Genomic DNA, 26,499 nt, shown 5'->3' on the forward strand with positions numbered 1-26,499 from the left:
TATTTATATAATTTATATTTTATACATGAAATAACATAACCTCAAAATACACGCATATCAAGAGGCGCGCGATCTATTCAAATCATGAGAATCGTCAGCATCAAAATCTGGAAACATTAAAATCCCAATTTCCTGAATTTATTTCAAAGCAGTTAGCTGTTAGCAGATAGATATATAAATAGAATCGACGAAGTGCTCCGACCGGCAATCGTGCATCTTCGAGTTTTCAAATTCAGAAGAGGAGAAATGGGTTGCGCGTGCAACTCAGTCATTTACAGCGTCTCCTACTATATTCACACGGACATAGCCCTGCCATAGTATTGGACCGCATCTCGTTTCAGATCTGGGATCACTGCGCTTATTAACTAGCCTTCAAATGCGTACTAATAGTGCGTTTTCGATGGTTCGGATTATTATGGAAGTGTTGAATTCTCTCAAATTATATAACTTCATGTCATAAAATTGTTTTGTGAGGGATTTAAAATGGGTGGAATTGGCTATTGGTCGCGAACAAAATCCGATAAGTGAAACCTTTAAACATGGCAAAGACTTTTCCTGACATTTTTTTCCACAAATGGATTTCATGAGGGAAAGTTTCAAATCAATGGCGTGGATAATCATTCAGAAAAATGTTAATGAAATTCTCTTTTCGGATCTCGTAGAAAAATGTATTAGTTAACAACTGAGATTTTAAATAATCGATATGAGGCAATGTTCGTTTACTTATCAAAGCCATTAATTTAATTATTAATTTTTTTCAATATAAATCAATCGAAAATTGGAAGTTAAAATAATCTTTACAAGTCATTGCTCCTTCATACAATATGAAGGCTGAAATTCAAAGGTATTACAAATTACGAAACCTATGATTGCCGTATCTGTCCTTCTTTGAATCCGTGATTAGACAGAAAAAATATGCTGATTCCAATCCCTTTCAAATTCGATCGGAACTGTCAATCGTAACCTGAAATAAATTGAAAACACCAGTTTCGTTTAACGCATTAAAATTATTAGAAGGTGCTTTAGAAGCATTCAACTGGCATACTCTAATAGTGTTGTGTATAACAATATATCACCTCATACATTTAACCTCATTATTATTCGAAAACTAACAAATAAGAACAACCAATTATGCAAGTTGAAAGAGGATTAAAAATTTGATGCTTTATGTTTGATTTGGGGGTATACAAAAGTATGCAGAACATTTTTGTCGCAACTGGCTACAGAAAGGGATTTGGCTTAAGAGATAACTTTTACTACTATGGACATTCAAAACGTTAAGAAAAAATCGTATCGAAGAGGACTCAATAATTGTCAATTCATAATTGAAAAAGCAATTTTCGAATACCTCACAATGGAAGCCTTCTTACCGGGTAGTCTCCAGGACTATTCATATAAGTATTTAGTACTTTTCCATTGCAGCATGTATTTCATAGATATAAGACAACGTGCCGTAAGTAAAGTGTTGATTAGTTTTTGTTACCCGCAATCTTAGAGTATTTGATTCATGAATCATAATTACTTTGTTCATTGCCGATTTAGTCTTTCTTACCCCTCGTACGTCAGAAACGACGTACGAAAAAACGGCGTATAAAAAGAAGCAAAAAAGGTGTAACGAATTACGTCATTTTGTATCCCAATTTGAGACGTTCTTTGGTACGTATTTTTTAACTGTTTTGTAATGTGTTTGTAATATATGTATCCTATGTTTGTTCATCAAATGGACTTGAACCGCTACATACCCGGTATAGAGTTAATTGAAGCGCAAAGAATGGTATTTAAAATAATAGAAATTCCCGTGCCCTTAAATGCACACCAATCACATTTTAGGCCGAAATTCCATTAAATGCACTTCATCGTATAAAATTTGTCTCGTTAAAATAATTTTAATGCGATAAAATTTAGAGGCATTAAACTGACGTCGTTGTAATGCGTTTGTAGAAATCTACATTAATGACATTTAATTTGGTTCGGTAACTCGTAAACTTGAATGACATAGAATGTTTTCTAGAAAACAAAATATAGAATAGAGTCAATGTCCTTCAATGCGCTTCGAAGTTCTGTAGCAGTTTCCATTCCCAGCAATTCTGAACATAATTCACATAAACGCCATCGGAGAGATCCCAGTAGGCAAAAAATTTGGCGACGTCTTTACGACATCGTTACATAAACATAGAATGTAGTAAAGTTGTCGTAAAGATGTCGTAACGATGTGGTAAAAACGTGGCCAAATTTTTTATTAAGTGGGGTGATGAGAGTTTTGTATTCCACATTTCTTGTAACTAATATCGATTCTGTGAAAAAACTACTAATTGCAAAATTTTTTATTGCATTTCGTGAAACTTTCATGACAATGAAATAATTTCAGAGTTCAATAAAGATCAGCCTCAGTAATAACTTTTTAGTACAATGACTTTTATAATACATAAGATGCTAGGGATACATATAATACATAAGATGCTACATAAGGCTAGGGAGGTAAATAATGATTTGCTTGTGTCATCACTTTCAATCAAACAGCTAGCTAGCATCATTTCAATACGTTTTATGACGCTTTTATACATTCCGAAGCAAACAGGCAAAAATGCAATCAAAATGCATTCAAGTGTTTCAACCCGTTTCAATCAACTCCTTCTTACCGGGTATCTATAGATTTAAGAATGCCAAGATTGCTCCTCGAAGCGTACGAGAATCAGAAAAATAAGTCAAACCGTTGCCAAAATGCATGGCAATTTAAAACAATATAAATTTCGTATTTTTGGGGAATGAACATGTGACGCATGGTCGCCACAAAAAAATTTACTACGAAAAAAGTACTAGATTTAATCGGAGTAATCGCGGACATTGCACTAACCACGTTTGTGTCGTGTATGTATAAGCGTTTGTGGCTATTGTCATATGTATTTAGTCACATACATGTACGAAATTTGGCGCACAGCTTCCAAATTTTTGTACTCATGAGAGGAAAAAAGTAGACATATTATTGAACTTAGGACATGCTGAGCAACTAAAAAAAATTAGGTCAGCTCAGAAATTTCGAATCTATTGTATGTATTAATTCCTGTATGGGACCTATACATGTTCCTGCTTGTAGTTCTTTGCCAAATTTTTACACAAGGATTGTCAACGTATTCTATGAGATAATGTACATATAGCTGTTAGCTGTGAGAATCCCACGTATATCATAGCGAATTAATATTAATTAAAATTGAATTTCAGCAAACAAATTCTGACAGACGTATGAAGAGTACATTTGGTTGGGCAAGAATAGACATCATAACGATGCTTATATGCTGTGTTTTTCTTGCATCTTTCTGTTTTTCTCTACTTATGGAAGCACTGCAAACATTAATTCATATTGATCACCTAGATGCTATGCATCACCCACTTCCAGTAATGTGTATTGGTGTCTCAGGAATCCTATTAAATGCTTTTTGTTACATTCTAATTGGAGGTTACACTTTTAACCAAAGTACTCACCTACACGTGTCCAAAACAGGAAATGTAATTTCACACAGGTATGTAGCAAGCTTTCTTAAGCTTAAAGTTACTTAAAGCAAATACTTGCATATAATTGTCACTTTTATTTTGTGTAGTTTATCTGCTATCTCACACTTGTTCTTCGACTTTATGTCTGACTTCTCACATCCACGAAAGGCCAAAAACTGTCAAAAGTAAAGATCTTCATTCGTGTATCATAAATATATTATCATTTTCTCGAAACACGATCGTACGTGGACAAATAAATTGTATGATTTTGACGACAATGTATATATTTTGAAACTAACCAAACGCTAAAAATGCCTTATCACAGCGAGAACTATTAAATCGATGGGTTCTACGAAGAATAGTTTATCTTTTCGTTACCGTTACGAATTAGGCAAACTTAATTTTGTATGAAATTTAGTTAACTCGTAGAAGCTTTAAAATAAATAAAAATATTTTTAAATTTCTTGTTTTGAACGTTTTCGGAAACTAAATTACATTATAAACTGTTGCACAAAATGCTGTAGTTTTTAATTCGTTGCAAATATCTGTAAGAATTCCTAAACAGCGTTATATGTCAAACATTTTGTTCAGAACAATTTAGGAAGTTTGCCCGAGTAACTACGTTCTGTAATAATGACGTAACAAATATGTAACAGTTTTACGATGAAAACTTTCTCTGTAATCATTTTGTGACAATCCTGGAACAGCTTTATATGTAAAAAATATTTTTTGAACAATTTAGGGACAGGGGTACAACAGAAAATTGTTCTTTTCTAGTGCCCTCAAACATATGTGACAGTTTGACAATGCAAATTTGTGCTGGAATCGATCCGTAAAAATTGCGTAACAGTGTAACAACTTTTTTTCATGAATTTAAAAAATTCTGTAACAGTCCTACAAGGATATTTGAGAAAAACATGTTTTTTGTATTATTGCTACTCTTAGTTCATATTTTAAATAACAAAATTTCAATTGCTGCCCACTTTACATATAATCGTACGTTTAAACCCTTTAAAAAATTACATTCGCCAAATATTTGACCCCTACCTAAACTACATAACCCGAATGTATCTAGCTGTTGTCTCAACTAATTGTGCAATTTAACCGCTTGAACTTTCGTGGCAAAATCTCGGCCAAGCTTGTTTGCTGAAAAAGCTATATTAGTTACATAATAGAATTCCAGAACTAATACATATTCCTACAGTAATAGCGTTGCAGAACAGTGTTACCTTTATCTTTCGATCTGGGAACACGCGTGACATTCTAGTGACGCCTGGTTTTGTCGCCCTGTCGTTCCTTCTTAAAATCATCATCGTCCGCAATGAAAGTTTTCTTTCAGGAAAATCAGGAGACATTTTTCCACTATTTAAGAACGTATGGCTATAAATATTAAAAATTATAATAATTTAATAATAATTCCTCGACATAGGTTAATTTTCTTTTAACTTCGTTCAAAAGAATTTTGGATATATACGACTTCGACTACTGGTGCAACTAAAGAAATTGAAACATAAGAGGGAAGCGATGACAAAGAAGAGGATGTTACATGGCAGCTCGGAGATAATAGAGGATGATTTGACATATGCAGAAAGGAAAATGCAGCATAAGTTGAGGAGAATAGCGTAAGAGGAAAGAAAAAAGGGAAGACGAAAATGGGTTAAGTCTGAGAGAATACATATAGATATAATATGGTAGGGTTGGGACGAAGAAAAGAAAGATATTGTAAAAAATTAGTTGCCGGGAAACTAGGATAGAAAAGATAGGGAGGTTATGAGAAATTTGACATAGTGGGATGTAGTAATAATGATGGAGAAATGGCTAGATGAAAAAGGATGTGAAAGAGTAGGAGGAGGTTACCTAGGTCCAAAGATAAGGTACTGAACAGGCAGGGAAAGAAGTTTTTAAAGAGCTTGCATGAGTTGGGATGGTTTATCTAAAACAGAAATATAGAGATATATGAGAAAGGAGAATATACACGCTCGGGAGGAGAAAGGGGAGGGGTAATTGATTATTTAATAGTGGATGATGAGGTAATAGAGAAGGCCAAGAAACTAGAGGTAGGAGATTGTATTCATTCGGATCACTTTAACTTGATAGTGACATTGGAGGGAGAAAAATGTAATATAAATATAGATAAAAGGGGAGCAAAGGTAAAAAGAGCAGGAAAAGGGGATTCTTCAAATATACTGAGTATACTGAGTTGTGTGATCAATGAAAGGTTGGTCATACCAATAGTGAAGATAGGTGAAGGAGGTTAAATATTATATGGGTGCGACGCTGATGGCAACATTGTATGAAGTATATGTAACTATTTTGTCGGAGAGATTCGAGAAAGAAGTTGAAGGAAAACGAATAGAGATTATAGAGATCATATAAGAGAAAGGATAAAAAAAAAGCAGCTGAGGTTATGAAACAGATACAGAGAAAAGAAGGTTAAAAATTAATTAGAGGGGGAAAATGTAGTTATTTGTCACGCTGGTATGGCCAATATTAGGTTATGGAGCAGAGATATGGAGATGGAAAGAAAAGAAAGATATTGAGAGTTTATCAGGAAGGTATATAACGTGAACACTAGGGGTAGATTGGAAGACGTCAGGATATATGGTAAGAAAAGAAGCGCAAAGGGATTAATTATGTACCAGAGCGGGAAAGAGGGGTTCGAATTTTAAGACGAAGCTGAGGTAAGGAAAGAAGGTAAATTTAGGTAGAAAGTGTTTAATGAAGGTAAAAGAAAGAAGAGGTGAGGCTGGACCTGAATAGAAAGATTTAGCTTCGGAAACGAGGTAAGGGAGGGATTGTATTGGGAAAAAGAAGATAGAATACATTGGATGAACACATTGGAGCATAAATGGGAAGGATGTAGAAGAGGAATAGAAGATAAAGGAAGCTGGCAAGAGAATGTATTAAAGTTTCTAGGGAAGAATAGCTTAGGAGAAGAATGAGTTAACGAGTAGGAGGTGGTAGAGGAGCGAATGAGAAAGAATGCAAGAATCCATGTAAAAAAATGGCAAAAAGGAGGTACACGAGAAGTGACAGGAAAAGGAAACGGAATTCGCTCACTTTAGAATCGTAAAGATTTGTAAATAACGGTAATGTAATAGCATAAGTAGACTAAGATGCTGCTGTGCTCTGGCTCTCTCTCTCTCTCGTTCTTTCTCTCTCGCCTGCACACTCGCTTTCGATCTCTCGCTCACTCGTTCGCAAAAATGTCCTTTATTGCGTTATCACAGGAAATATAAATAAGGATCTAGATATGAGATATTATGTAAAGATTTGTAAATAACTGTAAATAGTAAGGCGAAGATTTTTTAAAATATTTAGGTGAAAAGATTATGGAATGGAAGTCATGCAAGCCCTTAGGGGACACATTATGAATGAAGAAATAAAATTCTATTAAAGTGTTAAGTTTTTAGGCAAAAATAAAAGAAATATTCTACATAAAAGTTGAATTTCAAACCCAAAAATTAAACTTTAAAATAAAAATTTTATTTTTAAAAATAAATTTTTCGCGCAGTGCGTGATATAGAAGTAATAGCAGTAATGCGATAAGGGCATGCATTCACATTAAAAATGGTTCATTTTTAATTGTGAATGACAAATTTTCATTTAAAAACGATTTTTTACTAAAAAATATGATTTTTCAGTCAGAATATACTACGCATTTTATATCCAGAAAGACAAATTTTCAACAAATCATTTAAACTTTCAATAAAATAGTTTAATTTTTTTGAAGTAGTTGTATATTTAAACGAATATTTAATTTTTCAAGCAAAAAAAAGGAATCTTTTAGAAGGCACTATAAAAAAGATGAATTTTCAACAAATTACACAAATTTCCAACCGAAAATGCAATATTAAAATTCTTATTGCAAAAACTTAATTTTCAAAAAGAAAAAACTAATTTTCTACGTAACAGGTGAATTTCCTACTAAATAAGTTAGATTGTCTACTGAACTGTTGAATTTTTCAGTCAAAAAGACGAGTTTTCTATAGAATAAGACAATTTTCCACCAAAAAATATAATTTTACAACAAGCAAGTTTATTTTTAGGAAAAACAAACTAATTTCAACCTAAAATGATGAATTTGCAACAAAAAATGTAATAGTCAATATTTCAACTAAAAAATATTTTTATTTTAAATCATAATCACTTTAAGTTAAAATCAAACAGTTACATTTTCATCTGAAAAAATAGAATTTCTATGAAAACCAGCAGAATTTGGAACAAAAAACCATAAATTATAAACCAACAAATTATCCTTTCAATAAGAAGATTAATTTTCTACCAAAAAATAGGAATTCCAATACTATGATCTAAGAAGGATAAGCACATACAACGAAAACCCCATAATCACTTTTTGTCCCCCTGACCCCTTTCCATCACACAACTAACATCTAGGGAAGGTAAGGGGATATAATGCAAGTATACCGTCAGTCCGAATTTGACAGCTCTTCTGACCGCGGAAGAGAACTTAAGTGTAGCCACGGTTCTTTTCTCCCAGCGTACCAACGCGAAATTTTTTTTTTGCGAAAGTTCCCCCTGATTAACTCAACTGTCCTCACATGCAAGTGTGGGCACACATGGACGGAATATGGCATATCCAATACTAAGTGTGTGTATCAGCGACTTGGAATGTGGCGACTTAGATGAAGATAAAGATTGATGTTTTACTGAATTTATCTCCTTGATCCTAATTCTTCTTCCTTTAAATTTTCTTTGTTATTCATTCTGTTATGATGTTGTAGCCGTTCGAATTCTAATAGTTATTTATCAATTGCTTCTATTAATTTTTCGTTCTGGTATTCTGTCCAATTTTAGCAGCGCCCGAAATATGACTTTTTAAACCATTTTTAATAGTGTTAACAAATGTAAATTATTTAAACAATTATTGATTTCCCAAAAATGTGAAAAAATAATCGTATTTTCTGATTGAAATGCAATATTTTGTCACTGTTTGGACTAGTAATTTTTTTGGAAATATTTAATCCTATGCTACTTTATCTTCAATAATGACATAGTTTTCATAGATTTCTTTTAATGAATAATAAATTTCTAGATGTTTAAACAATTTTTATTTGCTCAAGCAGTTATTTTGTGAAAGCTAAAAAACTGAAATAAAATAGAAAACTTAAAATGATTTTTCTGCCTGTATAGTTTATATAAAGAATATATCGAGGCGTGCTAACGGTAGGGTGCCAATGCACGCGACACGACTTGACGGTATTTAACCAAAAATAAAAGCAATCAAAAACTAACCGAGAAGTTAGCGCTAGAAAGTCTTGCTCGCGTAATTGAGCAAAATGAGACTAGAAGTTGGGCAAAACTAAAAGGTGCTCACTCGCTTTATCAAATCATTAAAGTTCTATCTCGAGCGAGCAAAGCATGAAGGTTGTCACTTCTCGCGTTTAGATTAGCGAGAAGTGGCACCTTCATGATTTGCTCGCCCGAGATAGCACTTTAATGTTTTGATGGAGCGAGCGAGCATCTTCTAGATTTGGCCAACAATTATGTAAACAAATATAATTTGTTAAAAAAATAGTATAAAAAAAATATAAAAAACAATAATTAAGTGTATAAACAATAAAATAAAGCATATAGCAGAATTTGCTACTCGAAATGATTTAATATTACCTTTAATTCAGAAAATACGATTCTTAAAGTATTTTTGGATGAGTAATCATTCAAACAAATTGTATTTGTGGAAAAAATCAAAAAGTGGTTAGTGTATTCTTTCTATACACTATACAGTCTGAAACATAATTGTATGTATTCTATTTTATTTCATTTTTTTAGTTATCAACAAAATAACTCCCTAAGTTTATAGAGATTGTTTAAACAAATATTAATTTATTACACATTAAAATAAATCTATCAAAATTAAGTAATTATTGAACAAAACCTATAAACAATAAATGATTGTTTTAATAATTGTTTTAATAATTACATAATGTTTTTAGAAAACTTCACTTCTTCAAACAATGAAAAACAATTACATTTCAATCACAAAGTGCGATTATTTTCTACATTTTTTGGGAATAAATTATTTACATTCTGTATGCAATTGGAAGTTGTTTAAAAAGTTATAAAAAATATTTCAATCGTCCATGAATAGTTATTTGTATCAAACGTACGAATTAAATTGCTGAAAAGTAATAATAATACCTAAAAATATAGTTTTTAGTTCAATTTTTCGAAAATTTAAAATTTCCCCATTTTAATTAAATGGCACTTTGAAGCGCCCGGTGGCACGTATTAATATTTAAATTTCGAGGGAAATAATAACTCATTTTCTGGCTCTGCATATGGAAACTTTTGGGGCGTGTCTTGCCCTGTAGCTCGAAAATAATTTTTGGACCACTCTAGTATTATATCCGGGTTTTATAAAAGAATTTTGATATTCTTGATTGGACAAAAAGAACTTTTGTTCATCAAGTGATATAGCTACGTACGGTTGTTTGGAAAGTGTATATACAGGTTCTGTTATATTTACAATCCATTTTTTAAGGTACTGGATACGGCTTTATTTTATATAAGTGATACGATTTTCTTTCTATAAGGAGAGTGTCTATTGATATCATTAGAATGTTTTATTGGTATCTGATGTCAGCTTCACCTATTTAATATAAATCTTCGGTTTTAATATTGTTACTAAGTAATGGGCATTCATTATTTTTTTGTGTATTTTCCTTATTATCTCTTGTTATTTGACGATTCCTTATTTGAGCTAGATGCACGTTTATTTTTCCAGTATTTTCTATGACATTGGAAAATTGCGGCAGGGTTTCAAGTTAATGGTAAAATTTTGCTTCTACGTGTGCTGTCCATTGTCCTATATAATTAAAATATAATAGATCTTTTTATGCTATTTTCTTGACTTTGTGTATTTTTGTTTGCCTATTGCAATAATTATTGCCTTTGCTGTATTTCGTTGGTTCTTGTGCGTAAATGTCTGTTTATCTTGTCAATATCTTCCTTGTCTCTGTCTGTTTTCTTGCCTAATATTTGGCGCAAATTATTTTTTCTGTTGTGGAATTCATCAATCTTGTCAACATACTCTTATCTATGTTCTGATGTGCGGATTTCAACTAAATTTATTATTCAGTAAATAAAGTTTTACTTCATTAGTATCTACATACACTCCAATAATTGAGCGTCCAAGGAAAAAATTTATCCGTAAAAAAGTCATGAACTTGTAGCTAGGTCTCGGATACGGGATAAAAAAATCAAACATCAAATCCTTATTTCTATGATAAATGTATAGATAAATTTAGAACTTTTTTACGAGCAGTTCGAATTTCCTACGAAGAGCTCTTGAAAAATTTAAACTTGAATATAAAAAGGGAAAAATGTTGTTTGTACGATTTAATTTATGTTAATAAATTCGCGCAACTGTGAGGTTTTGAAACCTCGAACTCGAAACTTTCTAAACATAAACCCTGAGTGCGTATACACACGCAGCCCTCGAGGCTGAACAATGTGGGTATAATAAAAATTCTAGCCACTTATGCGACGAAATCAATCCACACATACGCGTGCAGATTATTTACGAAATTACATCAATGTCCAATGACTTTTTCTCATATCTGAGACCTAGCTACTAGTTCGTGATTTTTCTACGAATTCATTTTTTCCGTGTCTGATGTATAGAGTCTAGCTTTTCGTAGAATAGTCCGAAATTAACGTTGAATGGTTGCATTTTGTACTGCATGGGACGTCCTGGAATTATTGTTAACAGTAGGAATAGAACTAATTTCCACTGGACTCTTCTTCAGATACTTCATTGTATATGAAAGTGTTTTTATTTCTGACATTATTTTCATGTCTTAAAAACTCCACTATAATTACTCATCTTGTGTCCCCCCAAGTAACAGTATTCACAACAGTTCCCTTCTTTGAAAAGTTCAATTAACATTTTTGACGCTTTGTCTGTGACATAACATAAACACCTTTGAGTTAGTTTTCAATGTTCTTTTCTTGACTAAAGTTCATCTACTCTTATTCTATTTTCTTCATCGCTTATCGTGGTAAATAAATTTCTACGCTTGATATCATCTACAAAAAATTGAATTAGATATTTTCTGTTATACGAGGGTCCTTCCATTCAATATATACTATAATTTGGCTTGAAAAAGTTATATTCTCCTTTTAAATCCTCTTATGATGCCTTAGCAAACATTATTTGTTCTATTTCACCCTTGGGTTTGATTGTTGGCGCGTATATTTGCCCTTTTGCAGTTTCTTAAATTATCCCTCACTCACTGCGCTTGCAACTGAGGCGTATGTCGAGGTTTGTAATTTATTACAGTCATGAGAGTTTCTGAATTAGCTATAATTCCGATTGATTATTGCGATGAAGTTAATCTGACTTATGATGATTACACCACCCTGTTGTTTGATTGAAACTATATTTTCGACGTGGCAGAATTGTGGAAGGTTCGAGGACGATGCTACTCATTCTGGAAAATCTGGCTTTTTATTTTCTTCACTAGTTCCTGCATTTCCAACTTCTTGAGTTCAAGGTTCATTTAGTTCGTTTTCAGCCTAGTTTATGATTGAATTCAATCTTTAATCAAATTCTATTTCACTATCTAGTTCCGGTTCCTGGGTGTCTTTATTACATTTTGGTTTTGATCCCTTTTCTTTATTGTTAGTTACCTGATCCTTCGAGACTTTTGATTCGTTGTCGACAAAAGTAATAGGCTCTAACGGGTTCAATTGTGTAACTATATAATTTTTCAAAATGAAATTTTAACCTTTTCTCGTCGGATTTATTCTCTTCTTAGAATTCCATCTGTACTCAGAGAAAAATGTGAAGAGACAAGGTGAAAAACTACTATGCATTTTCCTAGGGTAATATTAATATTGGCTTCTATATCGATTAAAAATCAAATTATTGTTTTATTTAAACTAAAACATAAAAATTCCACAGCGGGAGACTTCGGTTTGATTTTCAAAAAAGAAACATGGTGATAAAGGGTATAATATTAAAGGGGAAGGAGCTGAAGTAAGGAGTGAAAGAAGTGCTAAAAAGGAATAATGCGAAGGTAGAGATAGAGGGAGTGAGAATTGTAGGAATGGAAGAGCGAATAGGGGTGAAAGGCGTGAGGCAAGGGTGCACTCTGAGCCCACTTTTATTTAATATATTAATATCAGACTTAGAGGAAGAAATGAGGAGAAAAGGTTGGAGAGGAGTTAGGATAGGGACGGAAAAGATATATACACTGGCATACGCAGACGACATAATGTTGATGGCACAGGATGAAGAAGGGATGGCGGGCTTAATTACAGGATTAGAGAAATACTCAGATGGCAAAAAGCTGTTTCTAAATGTAGAAAAGACAAAGATAATGAGGTTTATAAAAGCAGGGGGAAGGAAGAAAGAATGGAGAAGGGAACGAAAGGGGATAAAGTTAGAAGCAGTAAAAGAGATTAAATATTTGGGGCATATTTTGCAAACAAATGGAGATCATAGAGCTCATTTTAGAGAAAGGATACAATAGCAACAGGTGTAATGAAACAGACATGGGGAATAGAAAAAAGAAGATTAAAAAAATTTGAGAAGGAGAATGTGGTTATTTACGATGCTAGTATGGCCAGTATTACGTTATGGAGGAGAGATGTGGGGATGGAAAGAAAGAAAAGATATTGAGAGTTTATAAGAAAGGTATAGAAGGTGGATACTAGGAACAGATAGGAGGACGCCAGGATATATGGTGAGAGAAGAAGCGCAAAGGGATAAGTTTGGTATTAGAGCGGGAAAGAGAACATGGAAATTTGAGACGAAGCTGAGATTGGGAAAGGAAGGGAAGTTGGCGAGAAAGTGTTTAATGGAGCTAGAAGAGAGGAGAGGAAGGGCAATCGAATTAATAAATTGGGAAGAAGAAAGGAGAGACTTCTTTGATGTTAGAGAAATGGAAGACAAATCTGGAGTAAACTATAAAGAATTGGAAAAAGGACAGGGAAAGACAAATAATAAAATGATGGGGGATGATTGAGGAATTCAAATACCATAAATATTATAAGATGATAAAAAAGGAAGAAGTACCAAAGTACTTAGAAAAGGTAAGGGGAGAGAGAAGGTAGACCAGAATAGCAATATTTAGATTGAGTAACGAAGTAGCGAAGGGCACGTATTATAAAAAAGAAGAGAACAAAATGTATAGAATATGTGAATGGGAGAAGGAAACGTGGAAGCACGGATGGAAAGGATATAGCAGAGAAATGGAAGATAAAGCAAGCTGGCAAAAGAATGCGGATAAGATTCTCGGAGAAGATAGATTAGGAGAAGAATGGGTAAAGGAGTTGGAGGGTGCTAGGGGAGCGAATGAGAGAGAATAAAAGAACTCATGTGAAAAAAAGCAAATGGAGGTATAAAAATTTTAATGAAAACGGAAATGGAAGTCGCTTAAATTAGAAGCGTAAAGATTGTCGGTAATAGTAATGTAAGAGTTAAGTAGAATAAGATGTGTTTGCGTTCGAACTGTCAGCGAAGAACAAAGTATCTGCAACAAACATGCTTACCGTCCCGGTAGTACTATATTCATTTGCAGTGGTGCCATAGACGGAAAACGAGCTCAGATCCCTTGATACCGCGACACAAAAGGTTACGCACATGAACAAAAGCATACATTTAAGTCTTCTGTTTCGCGACTCTACATCTCACGCCGTCAAGGTAGTCGCGAAATATTGAATCTTGAATATCTTTACAATAGGATAATTCTAGGTACAGCACATTGATTCGCAAATGAAAGAGGCCCTTTTCTTAAAATGGTCAGTAATCACGAAGAAGTGGGCAAAGGAGCGTTTCTGTATAAAGCAGCGGAGGAGGCTGCTGAAAAACTCGAACTTAACTTCAGTATTAGGGGTGAGCAAAATGCATAAAACCTTATCTATCTCGAGCAATCACTCCTGAAAGCCCGGATTAAGAAAGCACAAGAGAAAAACTTCCGTGAACAGCTCCTCGATAAGAGGATGCACGGCATGTTCCACAGAAATGTGAAGGATCAGTCAATGTCGTGTGAACTAAATGTTGCTTTTCTTGAGTCACCCGGATTGGCGTCTGACACGGAGGGTTTCATTTTGGCATGTCAAGGCGGTGTCATTTCCACTTTAATATACTGTCGCCACATTTTGATCCAAAACATTTCCGATTATAGCTGCAGGGCGTGCCATGCACAACCCGAGCATTTAGTACACATACTATCTAGTTATCCAACTCATGCGGGAAAGACCTACATTCAGATGTACAATGCGACACCAAGAGTGCTTTATTACCATGTCTGTCACTCTTACGGCATTAACCTTAATATCGCACCAGCTGACCAAAAAATTATAGCCAAAGAGAATGATAAGAAAGAGAGGTATAGCGACCTTATAAGGGAGTTGTGACGATTGTACCCGGAATATTCTGTTAAACCTTGGGTCGCTCCGTGTCCTCATGGTGCATGAGACTTTCGCCAGATCGTCGTATTTATTCCTTTACAGACTATAACCACCTATCTCGCGGTTGTGAGACGTGGTTGTGGCTGAAATTTTACCGCGATTTCGCTGTGATTGGGTGCAGTTTTTCAAATATACATATTGTAACCTGCGAGTCACAAAGGTGAGCCTAAATTTAGGCAAAACTACTATCTCCTATGCAAGTCCTCTAAAGGATGCCTTTCACAGGAAAAAGATAAGAGCGCAGACGCCCACGACTCCAACGATTCCCACTCGTACGATGAGAGGATATAAAAAGGGCCCCTAAGCCGAAAAACGAGATTTGCGATCTTGCAGCTGAAAAGCTCAGATCCGAGGATAAAAATTGAAAGAAGGGTTCGAAGATTCATCCCCTTTCTCTCATGTTCGAATACACCCTAGAATGGAGATAGTTAAAATATCCATTTTCCATAACGGTTGAATAAATAATATCGTGCATTTTAATATTTTTGAGGCATGTGTTAAGTAACGAGGTTAATATATTTATTAGATCTTCTTGTGATTTTGTGTTAATACTTTCGGGCAACAATAGGGTCCTCCGTGACACTTGCTCAGTAATATAGAACATTAAAATTTACAACTTATCAATCATCCTTGAGTGCTTTAATCCATATGAGATGGTTTATTGTTCCACCTGTTTCCGAAGCATTTAGTGGTGAATGAGAGTAAGAGAGGTAGAAGCAGAAAGAGAGAAAATATCTCCGTAAATTCAAAAAGAGGACTCCAGCGTCCAGTTTCTAAAATTCCGAAAGAACGCAAATGAGATACTATTGTTAGGTTTGGCTCAGGAATGCTAGCTATTGCATCGGTATAGCTCCTGAATTCTACTAAAATCTTAGCAGACTACCTCTTTAGTAGGTAGTCGTAGAAAGACCCAATAAGCCTTTTGTACAATTGCCTTTTTTAGATAATATTGTAAATAACGATCGAAACTAGTTCCTCAACCTGGCATAAGAATCGATGACCTTATCTGGCTTCAACAAGCGTTAGTATATTTTAGAATTGTTTAAATGCAATGAGCATCTATGGTTAGTAAATAAAATTCGTAAAAAGGAATAATTAGCTCAGAGTTATAAATCTATTTAGAGATATAACATGATTTCAATAAAAAGATTGAGAAAATAAAATAAAAGTAAAATCCAGTAATTTAGAGAGAAATCTTATGATTTTACATTGTTTATTTAGAATACATTTTCTATTAGCATCGAGCTTCATTTAAAACCAAGATTGTTCATTGTCTTGATTTCTAAGTTTTGAGGGTTGATACTAACGGATAATAAACAAAAATGTCTTGTGTTTAAAAACGCATTTAGCGTGGAGATTAATTACTAAATGTATAAATAAGTTAGTCCAAGTTTATGAAATAAAAACCATGTTTTTGGTGTAAAAAGGAAACTTATCCTTTTCTTCAGCGATCCCCTTTTTCATTTATTAAAGACAATTATAATTCTGATGACAATTTCGAGTTTGCACCCATTTAGTTAGCTTAAAAGAGGGTCTTTTGTCGTATTTTGCATTCAAAGATAGTATTTCTTATTCAGAGGAATATTTACTATACAACTTTAGATTGATTATTCCTTCTTACATATTCCCAGCTCTCCTAAGTATCAGCAAAGCAATAGCGCAGCCGAAGCTGCAGTAAAAATAGCTGCAAATAGTATACAATATTGGGAAAACACACGAAGGATTACTTGTTTACAGATCGACTCAGCTTGAAAACGGTTCTAGTCCAGTGGAGCTTATGTTTTCAAGAAAAATACGTTCTTTTCTTCCAATCATTCCCAAAAATTTAGGAACTTTCAATAACCATATATTGGTATTTAACTTTGAAAGAACAAAAACAATAAACAATCAAATTTGTATAACAAGCGGCATCGATCTAATAAGTAGTCAAATTTAAAAATCGACGATAGAGTTTGGTTCATTCATCTTCACGTGTACGGTAGTATTGTAAAGCCGCTTGATGTGCCAAATTCGTATTTAGTAAAATCGGAGAAAGGCAGCTTCGTAAAACGTAACAGATGGCCTTTAGTTCCAGCGCTTTACCATAAGGAAGCTATAGAAAGTAGTAGTAGTAGTAATAATATTTGCCCTTTTTCCGATTTTACGGAACAGTCGAATGATGTTGTTGTACACTATGTTGTTATTCTGGGCCAGTTGAACCTGTTGTACAAGATCGTGCCAATGATGGCGATGATGGCAAGATAGAGCCCGTCAAGAGAGGCCGAAGAGAAACTGTGGTTCACCCGCATTCTATAGAAACTATGTAACGCATTGAATATTTATCTTTTTAATAAAAGGAAAAGGATGTTGTGTGGTTGCGTCGTTAGCGTCACCTCAGCAGGAACCCGGTTGGGGGCGGCCGGCAAGGGAGTCGCGGAACACCAACTGGAAGCTGAGCACGCACACTCATGACTCCACTATCAGGTTACCTTAGCTTATACCTTTGTATCTCATTCTAAACCCAATCATTCATAAATCGTACAGCACGGGAAATTATGATTGTCTATGATTGCAGAGTTTTCAATTGAAAATTGTCACCGTGAAATTAAAGTAATGAAATTACTTTAATTTTTACGACGTTTTACGACGTTTTGTAAGTAGCGTCGAAAAAATTACACTCTAGACCACCTGCAGTTTCATAGCGAGACAGAGGTTCGAGGACTATGTTCACCATGAGTACACTCATGGTGGTGGTTTGCTACTTCCCAGGCCCAAAAAATGCATCAAGTTTCAATTAATTGGAATAAAACAGAAACTAGCCCATTTTTTGAGAAAAGCTCTCTGTTCAGTCCTCTATCTAGACATTTATATTCCGTGGTTGAAATATGAAATCATAAACTTCCGAATTGTAGGAGAAAAGCTGGTCAGAGAAATACATGGGCTAATTTTCAAGTCTGAGTAAGCGCCTTAATCCCGTAGATCTATTTTTGAAAATTGTATTTAGTTAATTCTGAGATCTTGAAGAGTTTACATCTGCATATTATTGTGCAATTGTAAAAGTTGACCTTAAAGTCTTGTACACTGAGAAAGGAAAAGTGTGGCTTATTTTCAATAGTCACAAGTACAAAGATCGAACGGAATCAAGTTTGTACCTTCATAAATAGCGAAATAGCTCATTTTTTAATTAATGTATTTTTAATAATTATTAATTTTTATTTAGTGACCAAATATTATACTTAGGTTATAACTCAAAGTAATATGTGATCGACTCCATAGAAAAAACTTGATTTATTCTATCAAAAATACCTGATTTTTATAGAATATGTCATGTCTTTTTTCTAGGGAATTATTAATATATTTTATAATACATATCTTGTGTTTATGCTTTTTCAAAAAAGAAGCAATAAGTCAGATTATTTAATTACACATTTGCCTTAAATGTCTCTGACTTTTACTGTTTAATTATTACTTAATAATATAAAATTAGATTAATACTTCCCACGCTTAAATTTAGTGAAATATGGATAAAAATTATATTTGAAATAAAAATTTAATATTTTAAATCAAATTTTGTAAGTTACAAGGCTCGATGCTGCACTCAAGTGTGCTTCATAACCTTTTGGCTTCATTCAGGACGACCGCAAACTACTATCTGACCGCTTGGCTCAATTCGTATCTAGAAAGGTAAGGGGGTTAACCATTGACTCAATTCGAGTGCGCTCCCTTGGCACTTGCTTCTTCCTTTGAAGCAGGACTATAATAAACATAGTATTCAATCAAAAATCGAGGTGATTTCACGAATTCATTTAGCAACAAAATTTCACAGAGACATATCACTAAATAATGGGTCAAACATGTCATTTTACTTTCATCTAAACTGAACAAGTTGCTAAAACTACTTATATTTAAGTAGCATGCTTTGAAATGTTTACCAACATAATATAAATTAGAGTCATGATTATTGGGTTTACTCATAATTAAAAATATATATTAGCTGAAATGGGTATTTAAAATAGTATTCAAAATTCAGAGTAATTCCATAATTTATAGGCGTGGTCAAAATTAAAGGATCATATTAAATCAAAAGAGGTAATCAGAAAAACAGTCATTACAATCCAAATTAGGGTCACAATTATCGGGTGTGGGCCTAACTGATCAGTGTGTTACAAAGAATGTGTTGCTTCTAGACAGTCGCCAGGTTTTTCGAATACGTCAGCATATAGAAAAATAACATTTGTATTAACAATAAAATTCTTCACCTATCGTGCTTCTTCTGGCGAACTTAACTTTCTTCAGCTTAATCTTCTGATTTTAGTGGCGAATTAGTGTTAAGAATTCATTCGCTTCTTTTTCAGTGGGATAGGAATTACAACCTTTAATTTAAATGTGATGACTGGATTTGATTGAAGTGATGTATATTTTTCATCCGCAGGTATTTTTTTGAACTCTTCTCAGTTGACTTCAAGAACTGCGATTCTCGAAAGATATTTACTAAAATAGAATATTTTTAAATAACCTCATACATTTTTGTTCTTTACTAAGGCATTTCTTGAAAATTATTCTGTTCTAGGATATAATAAAGGTGCACGTCTTACTTCTTTTTTTTATTTTTAATCTTGGAATGGATATTCAGAATTGTCTTTCCTGAGATAGTTACAGTTCCCAGTGATAAAAAATAATATTGTTTATTACAGAATTCTAGTTTTCAATCTTTATAGTTTATCTTAGCTTTGTCAGAACTAAAAAAGTTCGGTTCCTAATACTCAATCATTGTCCACTGATACTTCATTGTAGATTATATTAGATACTGTAGGACTGTTCTGCGAACTCTCGCTATTAAGTACGTTTTTCCCCCGATAGTCAGAACTGTAACTTTGTAACTTTAATTTTAATTCATATTTAAATACAATTGATACTTACGGTGGAAGATTTTATATTTGTGATGTCTTTCAACGTTTCTTTCGCTCTATTGATTTGAATAATTTTAATAATAACGATCCAGATTGTCACTCCAAAATGTCAAGATGTAAACGGTTGACATTGACGCACATAGATAAACACAAGTATCATCTACACAGCTTAAATATAGTAAATTTCGGAGAAGTGGGGTCCTCTTATGTGCTTTCAATATTGAGGGCGGTCCTGCGCTCAATGTTCCCAGTACCGCGACTTGAGTGTAGATGGAATGATTTTTTCTTTAATTAAATTCGGGTCTGCTTTTGTGTCTACCATCATGTTAACTGTATTTTTCAGTCCTTTGGATGAAAAATTGATACATGAAATTTTATCATCCATGCTAAGACTTACACTTTTCTTTTTAAGTTGAAATTTATAGAATGTTTCGGCTTCTGCACCTAAGCCCTTCTATGCGCGCCCAAAATGGAAAGGGCTTATTATTCGTTTTCTGGCTGTTGTTGCTAAAATTTAGAAGCACATTCTTAATGGTGAAGTTTGTTCATTCTCCTTGTAATTTCAGAGTCCTTGAGGACATTTCTAGTATTTTTCCAATGATTAAATATTATTTTGAACCTCGATTTTGAATTTGTGCAGGTGATTGAGCCCTGTTAAAAGGTGCATCTGGGTTATTAATTGAATTTCAATTTGAGCTTCGATGAAAATTTTAATACGCATTAAAATTCCGGTAAAATTTTAATTTTGATTAAAATTTCGATTTCGAAAAAACTTGGAATTTTGATTGGAATTTTAAGTTCGATGTGAGATATAATTAAAATGTGAATTTCCATTAAAATTCGGGTCCTTGACCTGGCTGTCAAGGATGCCACAAGCCTCTCCCTTGCTTACCTGCGTCAGGTCTACTTATACCTGCTAGTTCAATATACCTGGATCTATTCCAGTTATTTCGCTGAGAATACCGACTGCAATTGTTGGTGGATTTTGAATATGTTGGTGACATATTGTCCCTGCATAATCAACCTTAAAAAATGGTATTTTAAAGTATTGTCCCGAATATAATTAACTTGAATAGGTTTTACAAAATCTTCATTGTTTCGGTTTGGTTTTACTCGTTCAGAATATGAGACTCCATCTCGTTTCTACCTTTGCGGTTGTTTAATAGAAAATAACTGTCATTTCATTATAATTGCTCTTTTAAATATTGTAAATAATTAGTTTGCTACTCCTTCTCTTAATTCTAATTTTGGGTTTAATCCTTTACGAAACCAATCGATTCTGTCCCTACTTAACTGGTCGGGAATCTTTTTGCTATTTATTTCGGTTACTTGCCTTACAATCGTCTAATATTTGAAATACAATTTATTGAATTAGGGTTGCGTATGGGAAACCTTTTCTTTTTCATGTAAGTAGTTCCAAGTTATTCCTGGAGCTGAAAAATTGTCTCTGATAAGGAGTGTACACACACACACACACATATATATATATATTCGGTTCGGTTTTGATTCCTCTAGAATCAAACCGAAGGGCCTATGACAAAGCCACCGAACGCGTCCTCGGGTTGCGGATAGAGGGTCCCTGTACCAAGGGTTTCTGCTGAATATCGTTATAAAAATAAATAGGCAGTCGCGAACAATTTTCCAGGGGTGGTCCCGAAGGAATTAACCCCCAAGCGGAGGTGTGAAATCCGTGCCGAAAGCTGAATGGCACCCGGGTGAGGTGTCTAGAACGGTGCCTCTGGGATACCGGGCGACCTCTCAGAGTACGTAGCCTTATCCTTGCATGCGGGGCTTTACAAGGATAGACGAACGCCTTTCCCTAGCTTCTCGTGAGAACAACAATGACAATACCAAACATAGTTGTACTAAGTGCAGTTCAAAACAACAGAACACGCAGGGCTCCCGACAATGGGTCGGCCAACAATGTTGACCAATCTAGAGCTGGGGAAGCCAATGAAAATGGATTCAATGCGATGGATCGGCGGGATCTCGCGACCTTTGGGTGGACGGAGCAACTGAATCACGACTTGCTAGAGTGCTACGATGCGAGGGTGGCCCGTGAACGGGGTTACATGGCACGGCTGCATGCCCACCCATCACTACCGAGGAGGTGAAAAAAGTATTAAGAGGGATGAAGAACCATTCCGCACCGGGACCAGATTGTATCAAAACCTTCTGGTGGAAGAAGTTTTCTTCAACCCATAAGCATTTGGCCCATATTTTCACCTCATATTTGAAGTTGAAAGCGCCGATTCCAGAGTGGTTGGTGGAAGGGCGCACAACACTCCTGCCGAAAATAGGCAACTTAGCTGACCCGAAGAACTACAGGCCAATAACTTGTCTGAACACGCTTTATAAGATATTCACAGCTATTCTAAATGATAGGATTGTTCGGGCAATTGAACCTGTGTGGCAACAAATGTATGAACAACGAGGCTCAAAGAAAGGCGTAGCCGGATGTCGGGAGAACCTGCTCATCAATAGATGTGTCTGCAAAGATTCAGCATTCTACAAGCGTGACCTATCGATGGCCTGGATTGATTATCGGAAAGCTTTCGATTCGACATCCCATAGACTTATCATCTGTCTTTTGGAAATCTTAAAGGTTCATCCGCAAATAGTTGGATGCATAGAGAGATTGATGCCGCTTTGGAAAACCAGATTTACTATCTCATCTGGAAAAAATCGTGTGACAACTAACAAGGTCACGTTTCGGAGAGGTGTCTTTCAGGGCGACACCATGAGCCCACTCTTCTTTTGCCTTACAGTATTGCCACTATCTCTAGTACTGCGCCATTATGACGGGTACTTATGCGGCAAACCGCAATCCCTGAAGATCCTGAGCTCGTTGATAAAAGCGCTATACGGCACCTTTGCGCTGGAGAGACTTATACATACCTGTGCGTGCCACAGAGCCGCATTCAAGATGTGACATCTATAAAGGATACTCTCCGAAGCAGATACAAACGTCTCATCCGACAAATTTGGTCTACCGAACTGTACGCGAGGAACAAAGTATCTGCAACGAACATGCTTGCCGTCCCGTTACTACTCTATTCATTTGGAGTAGTTCCATGGACGAAGAACGAGCTCAGATCTCTTGATATTGGGACAAGAAAGGTTATGCACATGAATAAAAGCATGCATCTTAAGTCATCCGTTCCGCGACTATACATCTTACGCCGTCAAGGGGGTCGCGGAATATTGAGTCTTGAATGTCTTCATAACAGGATTATTCTGGGTACAGCACATAGAGTTGCAAATGGAAAAGGCCCTCTTCTTAAAATGGTCAGGAATCATGAAGAAGTGGGCAAAGGAGCATTTCTGTACAAAGCAGCGGAGGAGGCTGCTGAAATACTCGGACTTGACTTCAGTATTAGGCGTGAGCAAAATGCACGAAATCTTATCTATCTCGAGTACTCACTCCTGAAAGCACCAGCTGACAAAAACATCATAGCCAAGGAGAATGAAAAGAAAGAGAGGTATCGAGACCTTATAAGGGAGTTGCAACGATTGTACCCGGAATATTCTGTTAAACTGATTGTCCTTATCATCAGCGCTCTTGGAGGTGCCAAGCTTTCACTTGCTAATGGCCTAATCGGCTTTTGCTCGATCGTCGTACTGATTCCTTTACAGACTGTAACCACCTATCTCACGGTTGTCAGACGTGCTTGTGGCGGAAATTTTAGCGCGATTTCGCTGGAAGCGGGTGCAATTTTTCAGATTAGCACCCGCTTCCGGCGAAATCCTGCGGTTGTCCTTATGACAAATTTATATATATATATATTCGCCTACCCACATTCCTCCATAAATATGACAAGTGGTATTTTCAGATATCCATAAACTTAAGGGTATTTATTAGAGTGAGCGAACGAGATTCCATTGAGGAAAGCATGGCTTTATTCAATTAAAATTCGCTGAATTAACTTCTTCATACAATTGGGTGCAAAAGAAAAAAGGATTTATGAAAATCAGTTTATATTGACAGTAATAATATAAAAATTAAGGAGCATACAAAAGCTTAGCTAGATACACCGTAGCTTTCATTGTTAGCAGATTCAGTTCGGTTACATAAACTGAAATTTGAGAGCATGTTTTAATTCAAATGTGAAAAAAAGATTCATGAAAATCGGGTAATATTTGCATTGATAATATAATTATGATTTCTTTTCTACTTCATCTGATTAAAATTGCTTCTTAACCTCTTAGCAAGCGCGCCCCGTAATTTCTCTTGAGCGAGCGCTTGTCTTAAATTTTACGTCATTTGGTTATATCCACGTTAACGATACAGTTCCAACGTGCTTCCACGTAAAAAAGCCATACAATTTTTTAATTGGAAATAGTCTCACAATTCACCTTCCAAAAGTTCTATGTTTTGTTCTCAGACCATCAATAATATTCGACTATCCCTTGAAATTAACCTCTATCACTTTCAACCAAACAATTCCAAAATATCCCTATGTAAACCAGCCGTAAAATTTCCAATTAAAAAATAGACGCAAGCGCCACCTTTACAAAATCACATATTATGTTTTCAACCTCACAATAATATTCAAAAACCCCCAGAAACAACCTCTAATTCATTTAGCATACTTTTCCATCATATTGGATCCGCTATTTGTTCTTAATTGTTGATACCGGATTCGTAATCAGCAATCCCAAAAACACCCGAGTAACATAATTTGGTCCACTTTATTCTTTTGTACAGCCTTATGCGATTCGGTCACACTGGAGAACGATATAAATGTAGAGAAAATCAGAGAAAATAGTACAGGATACGGAATATATTCACATATAAAGGCGCGTATAATAAAAAATTCTTTGCAACATCGTCTGCCTAGAGTTCAGACAGAGAGACTGATTTTGGAATAGGTGGGATTGTAACGCATATTAATAAGTGGTACCTGTAGGGGAGGGGTATTTGAGAAGTTGTCGTATATTTCTTGAAAGCGCTCGCGCTGAAAGGCTATACATGAAATATTACTGTATATTGTGTAACGATATTTGTCACCGTTATTGAATTGTCTGCACAAGTTCCTCACCTTGAATCGCGAAATATTCAACGAATACCAAAACTTTAGTTTGTCGGGCGCCAACCCCGCTTGCGCCAACCGCATATTTGGCTCTAAAGCAACGGGAGGTGGGCAGAATTTTTGGGCCCAGGTTAATTTGAGCCCTCTGACAAGTATAGATGGAGGAGTGAATTAATCTTAATTATAAAAACACAATGTTCTATAGCACCCCGCGGCTTACCAGGAAATAAGACTGAATGAAATCGAAGTAAGACAAAAAGGAGAAGAGAGAGAAAAAAGAAAGCGAAATGTAGTAATTAAAGGAATGAAAGCAGAAAATACTTGAGGAAAGGAAGAAGTAGAGAAGCTTATAGTGAAATTGGGAAGCAAGGAGGAGAAGAAAGAAATTATGGAAAGGAAAAGGGTAGGGAAAGACAGGGTGTGGGTAAATGGGGTGAAGGGGATCTGGGACGATAAGAGAGAAGAATTGAGAGCAGAGGAAGCAATGCATGAAAGAAGGGTTAACAAAGGTAATGAGAGCAGGAGAGACAAAGCGGGGTTTGCCCCAGAGAAAAAAACTGAGAACAGAAAGGGGGACAAGCAGAGAGGAGTGAGTGTAGCTTTCTGGAATGTGTCAGGGCTAAAAAACGAGAACGAGGGTTTCTGAGATGCTTTTGTAAAGTGGGACGTGGTAATGCTGTGTGAAACGTGGCTAGAGAAAAATGATTGAAGGAGCTTGAAACGAAAGTTGCCGAAAGGGTATGTGTGGACAATGCAATATTCAAGGAAAAAACATGAAAAGAGAAGGGGGATGGGAGGCATAGTGTCAAGGCTTAAGAAGGAGCTGATGGGGGATGAAAGAGTAGAAGAGAGACGAGAAAGGTGGGAGGGCGTAATAGTGAGAAGAATAATGATAGGAAGAGAGAGGGTGACGATATTTGTGTGTATAGAAGGAGAGGGGAAAAGCAAGTTTGGAGAGTATTAAGGGCATGAATGAAAGAAAGGAATGAAGATCTGGTCTTGACAGAAGAAGACTTAAACGCGTGAACAGGAGAGTTAGGGGGGGGGGAGACTAGGGATGAAGGGAGCGAAACATTCCGAAGAAAGTCTAAGCACAGAAAGATTGATCGAGACGGTAAAACTCTTTTGTACATGTTAGGGGAGGAACGGTGGTTTATCTGCCATGAAAGTATAAGAGGAGATGATGACGGGGAAGTGACGTTTATGGGTAGAGGGAAGACTGTGATAGATTACATTCCAGCAGAAAAAAGAATAAGGAAGAGAATGGATAAAGTGGAAGTAGGTAATCAAATAGGCTTAGAACATTTCCCGCTAATAGCGACATTTAAATGCTCCGGATGAAAGCGGTGTAGCGAAAAAAGGAATGAACTGGAGAAAGGAAAGTGAAAATGGGTAGGTGGGGGGAGGATTAATTGAAATAATTTAAGGAAAAAAGGGCAGATAGGGAAACAAGAATACAATAGAAGAAGTAGAGAAAAAGAGTGGGAAAGGCGATCCGAGAAGGGAGGGAATGGAAGGTGATCAATAGGGAACGAGGGGGAAAGAAGGGTATCAATTAGGAAATCGAGATGGATGAGTGGACCCTGTCCATTAAACGATTGTTGGGAGGAGTCGAAAATAAGGTATTAGGTAAAATGAGGAAGGTA

The 26,499-nt window shown here is 35.3% G+C and overlaps 1 protein-coding gene across 8 annotated transcripts in view; it reads left to right on the plus strand.

Annotated features, from left to right (window-relative positions):
- LOC117172747 (zinc transporter 1) overlaps positions 1-26,499 on the plus strand; it is a 491,563-nt gene that overhangs the window by 321,586 nt on the left and 143,478 nt on the right. For all 8 annotated transcript variants that reach the window (XM_033360933.1, XM_033360935.1, XM_033360939.1 and 5 more), the window contains one exon: positions 3,220-3,518. In XM_033360933.1, the coding sequence (XP_033216824.1) occupies positions 3,220-3,518 (299 nt within the window). The remainder of the gene's footprint in view (positions 1-3,219; positions 3,519-26,499) is intronic.

The sequence above is a fragment of the Belonocnema kinseyi genome, chromosome 5, assembly GCF_010883055.1.
Source record: "Belonocnema kinseyi isolate 2016_QV_RU_SX_M_011 chromosome 5, B_treatae_v1, whole genome shotgun sequence".
Classification (NCBI taxonomy): domain Eukaryota; kingdom Metazoa; phylum Arthropoda; class Insecta; order Hymenoptera; family Cynipidae; genus Belonocnema; species Belonocnema kinseyi.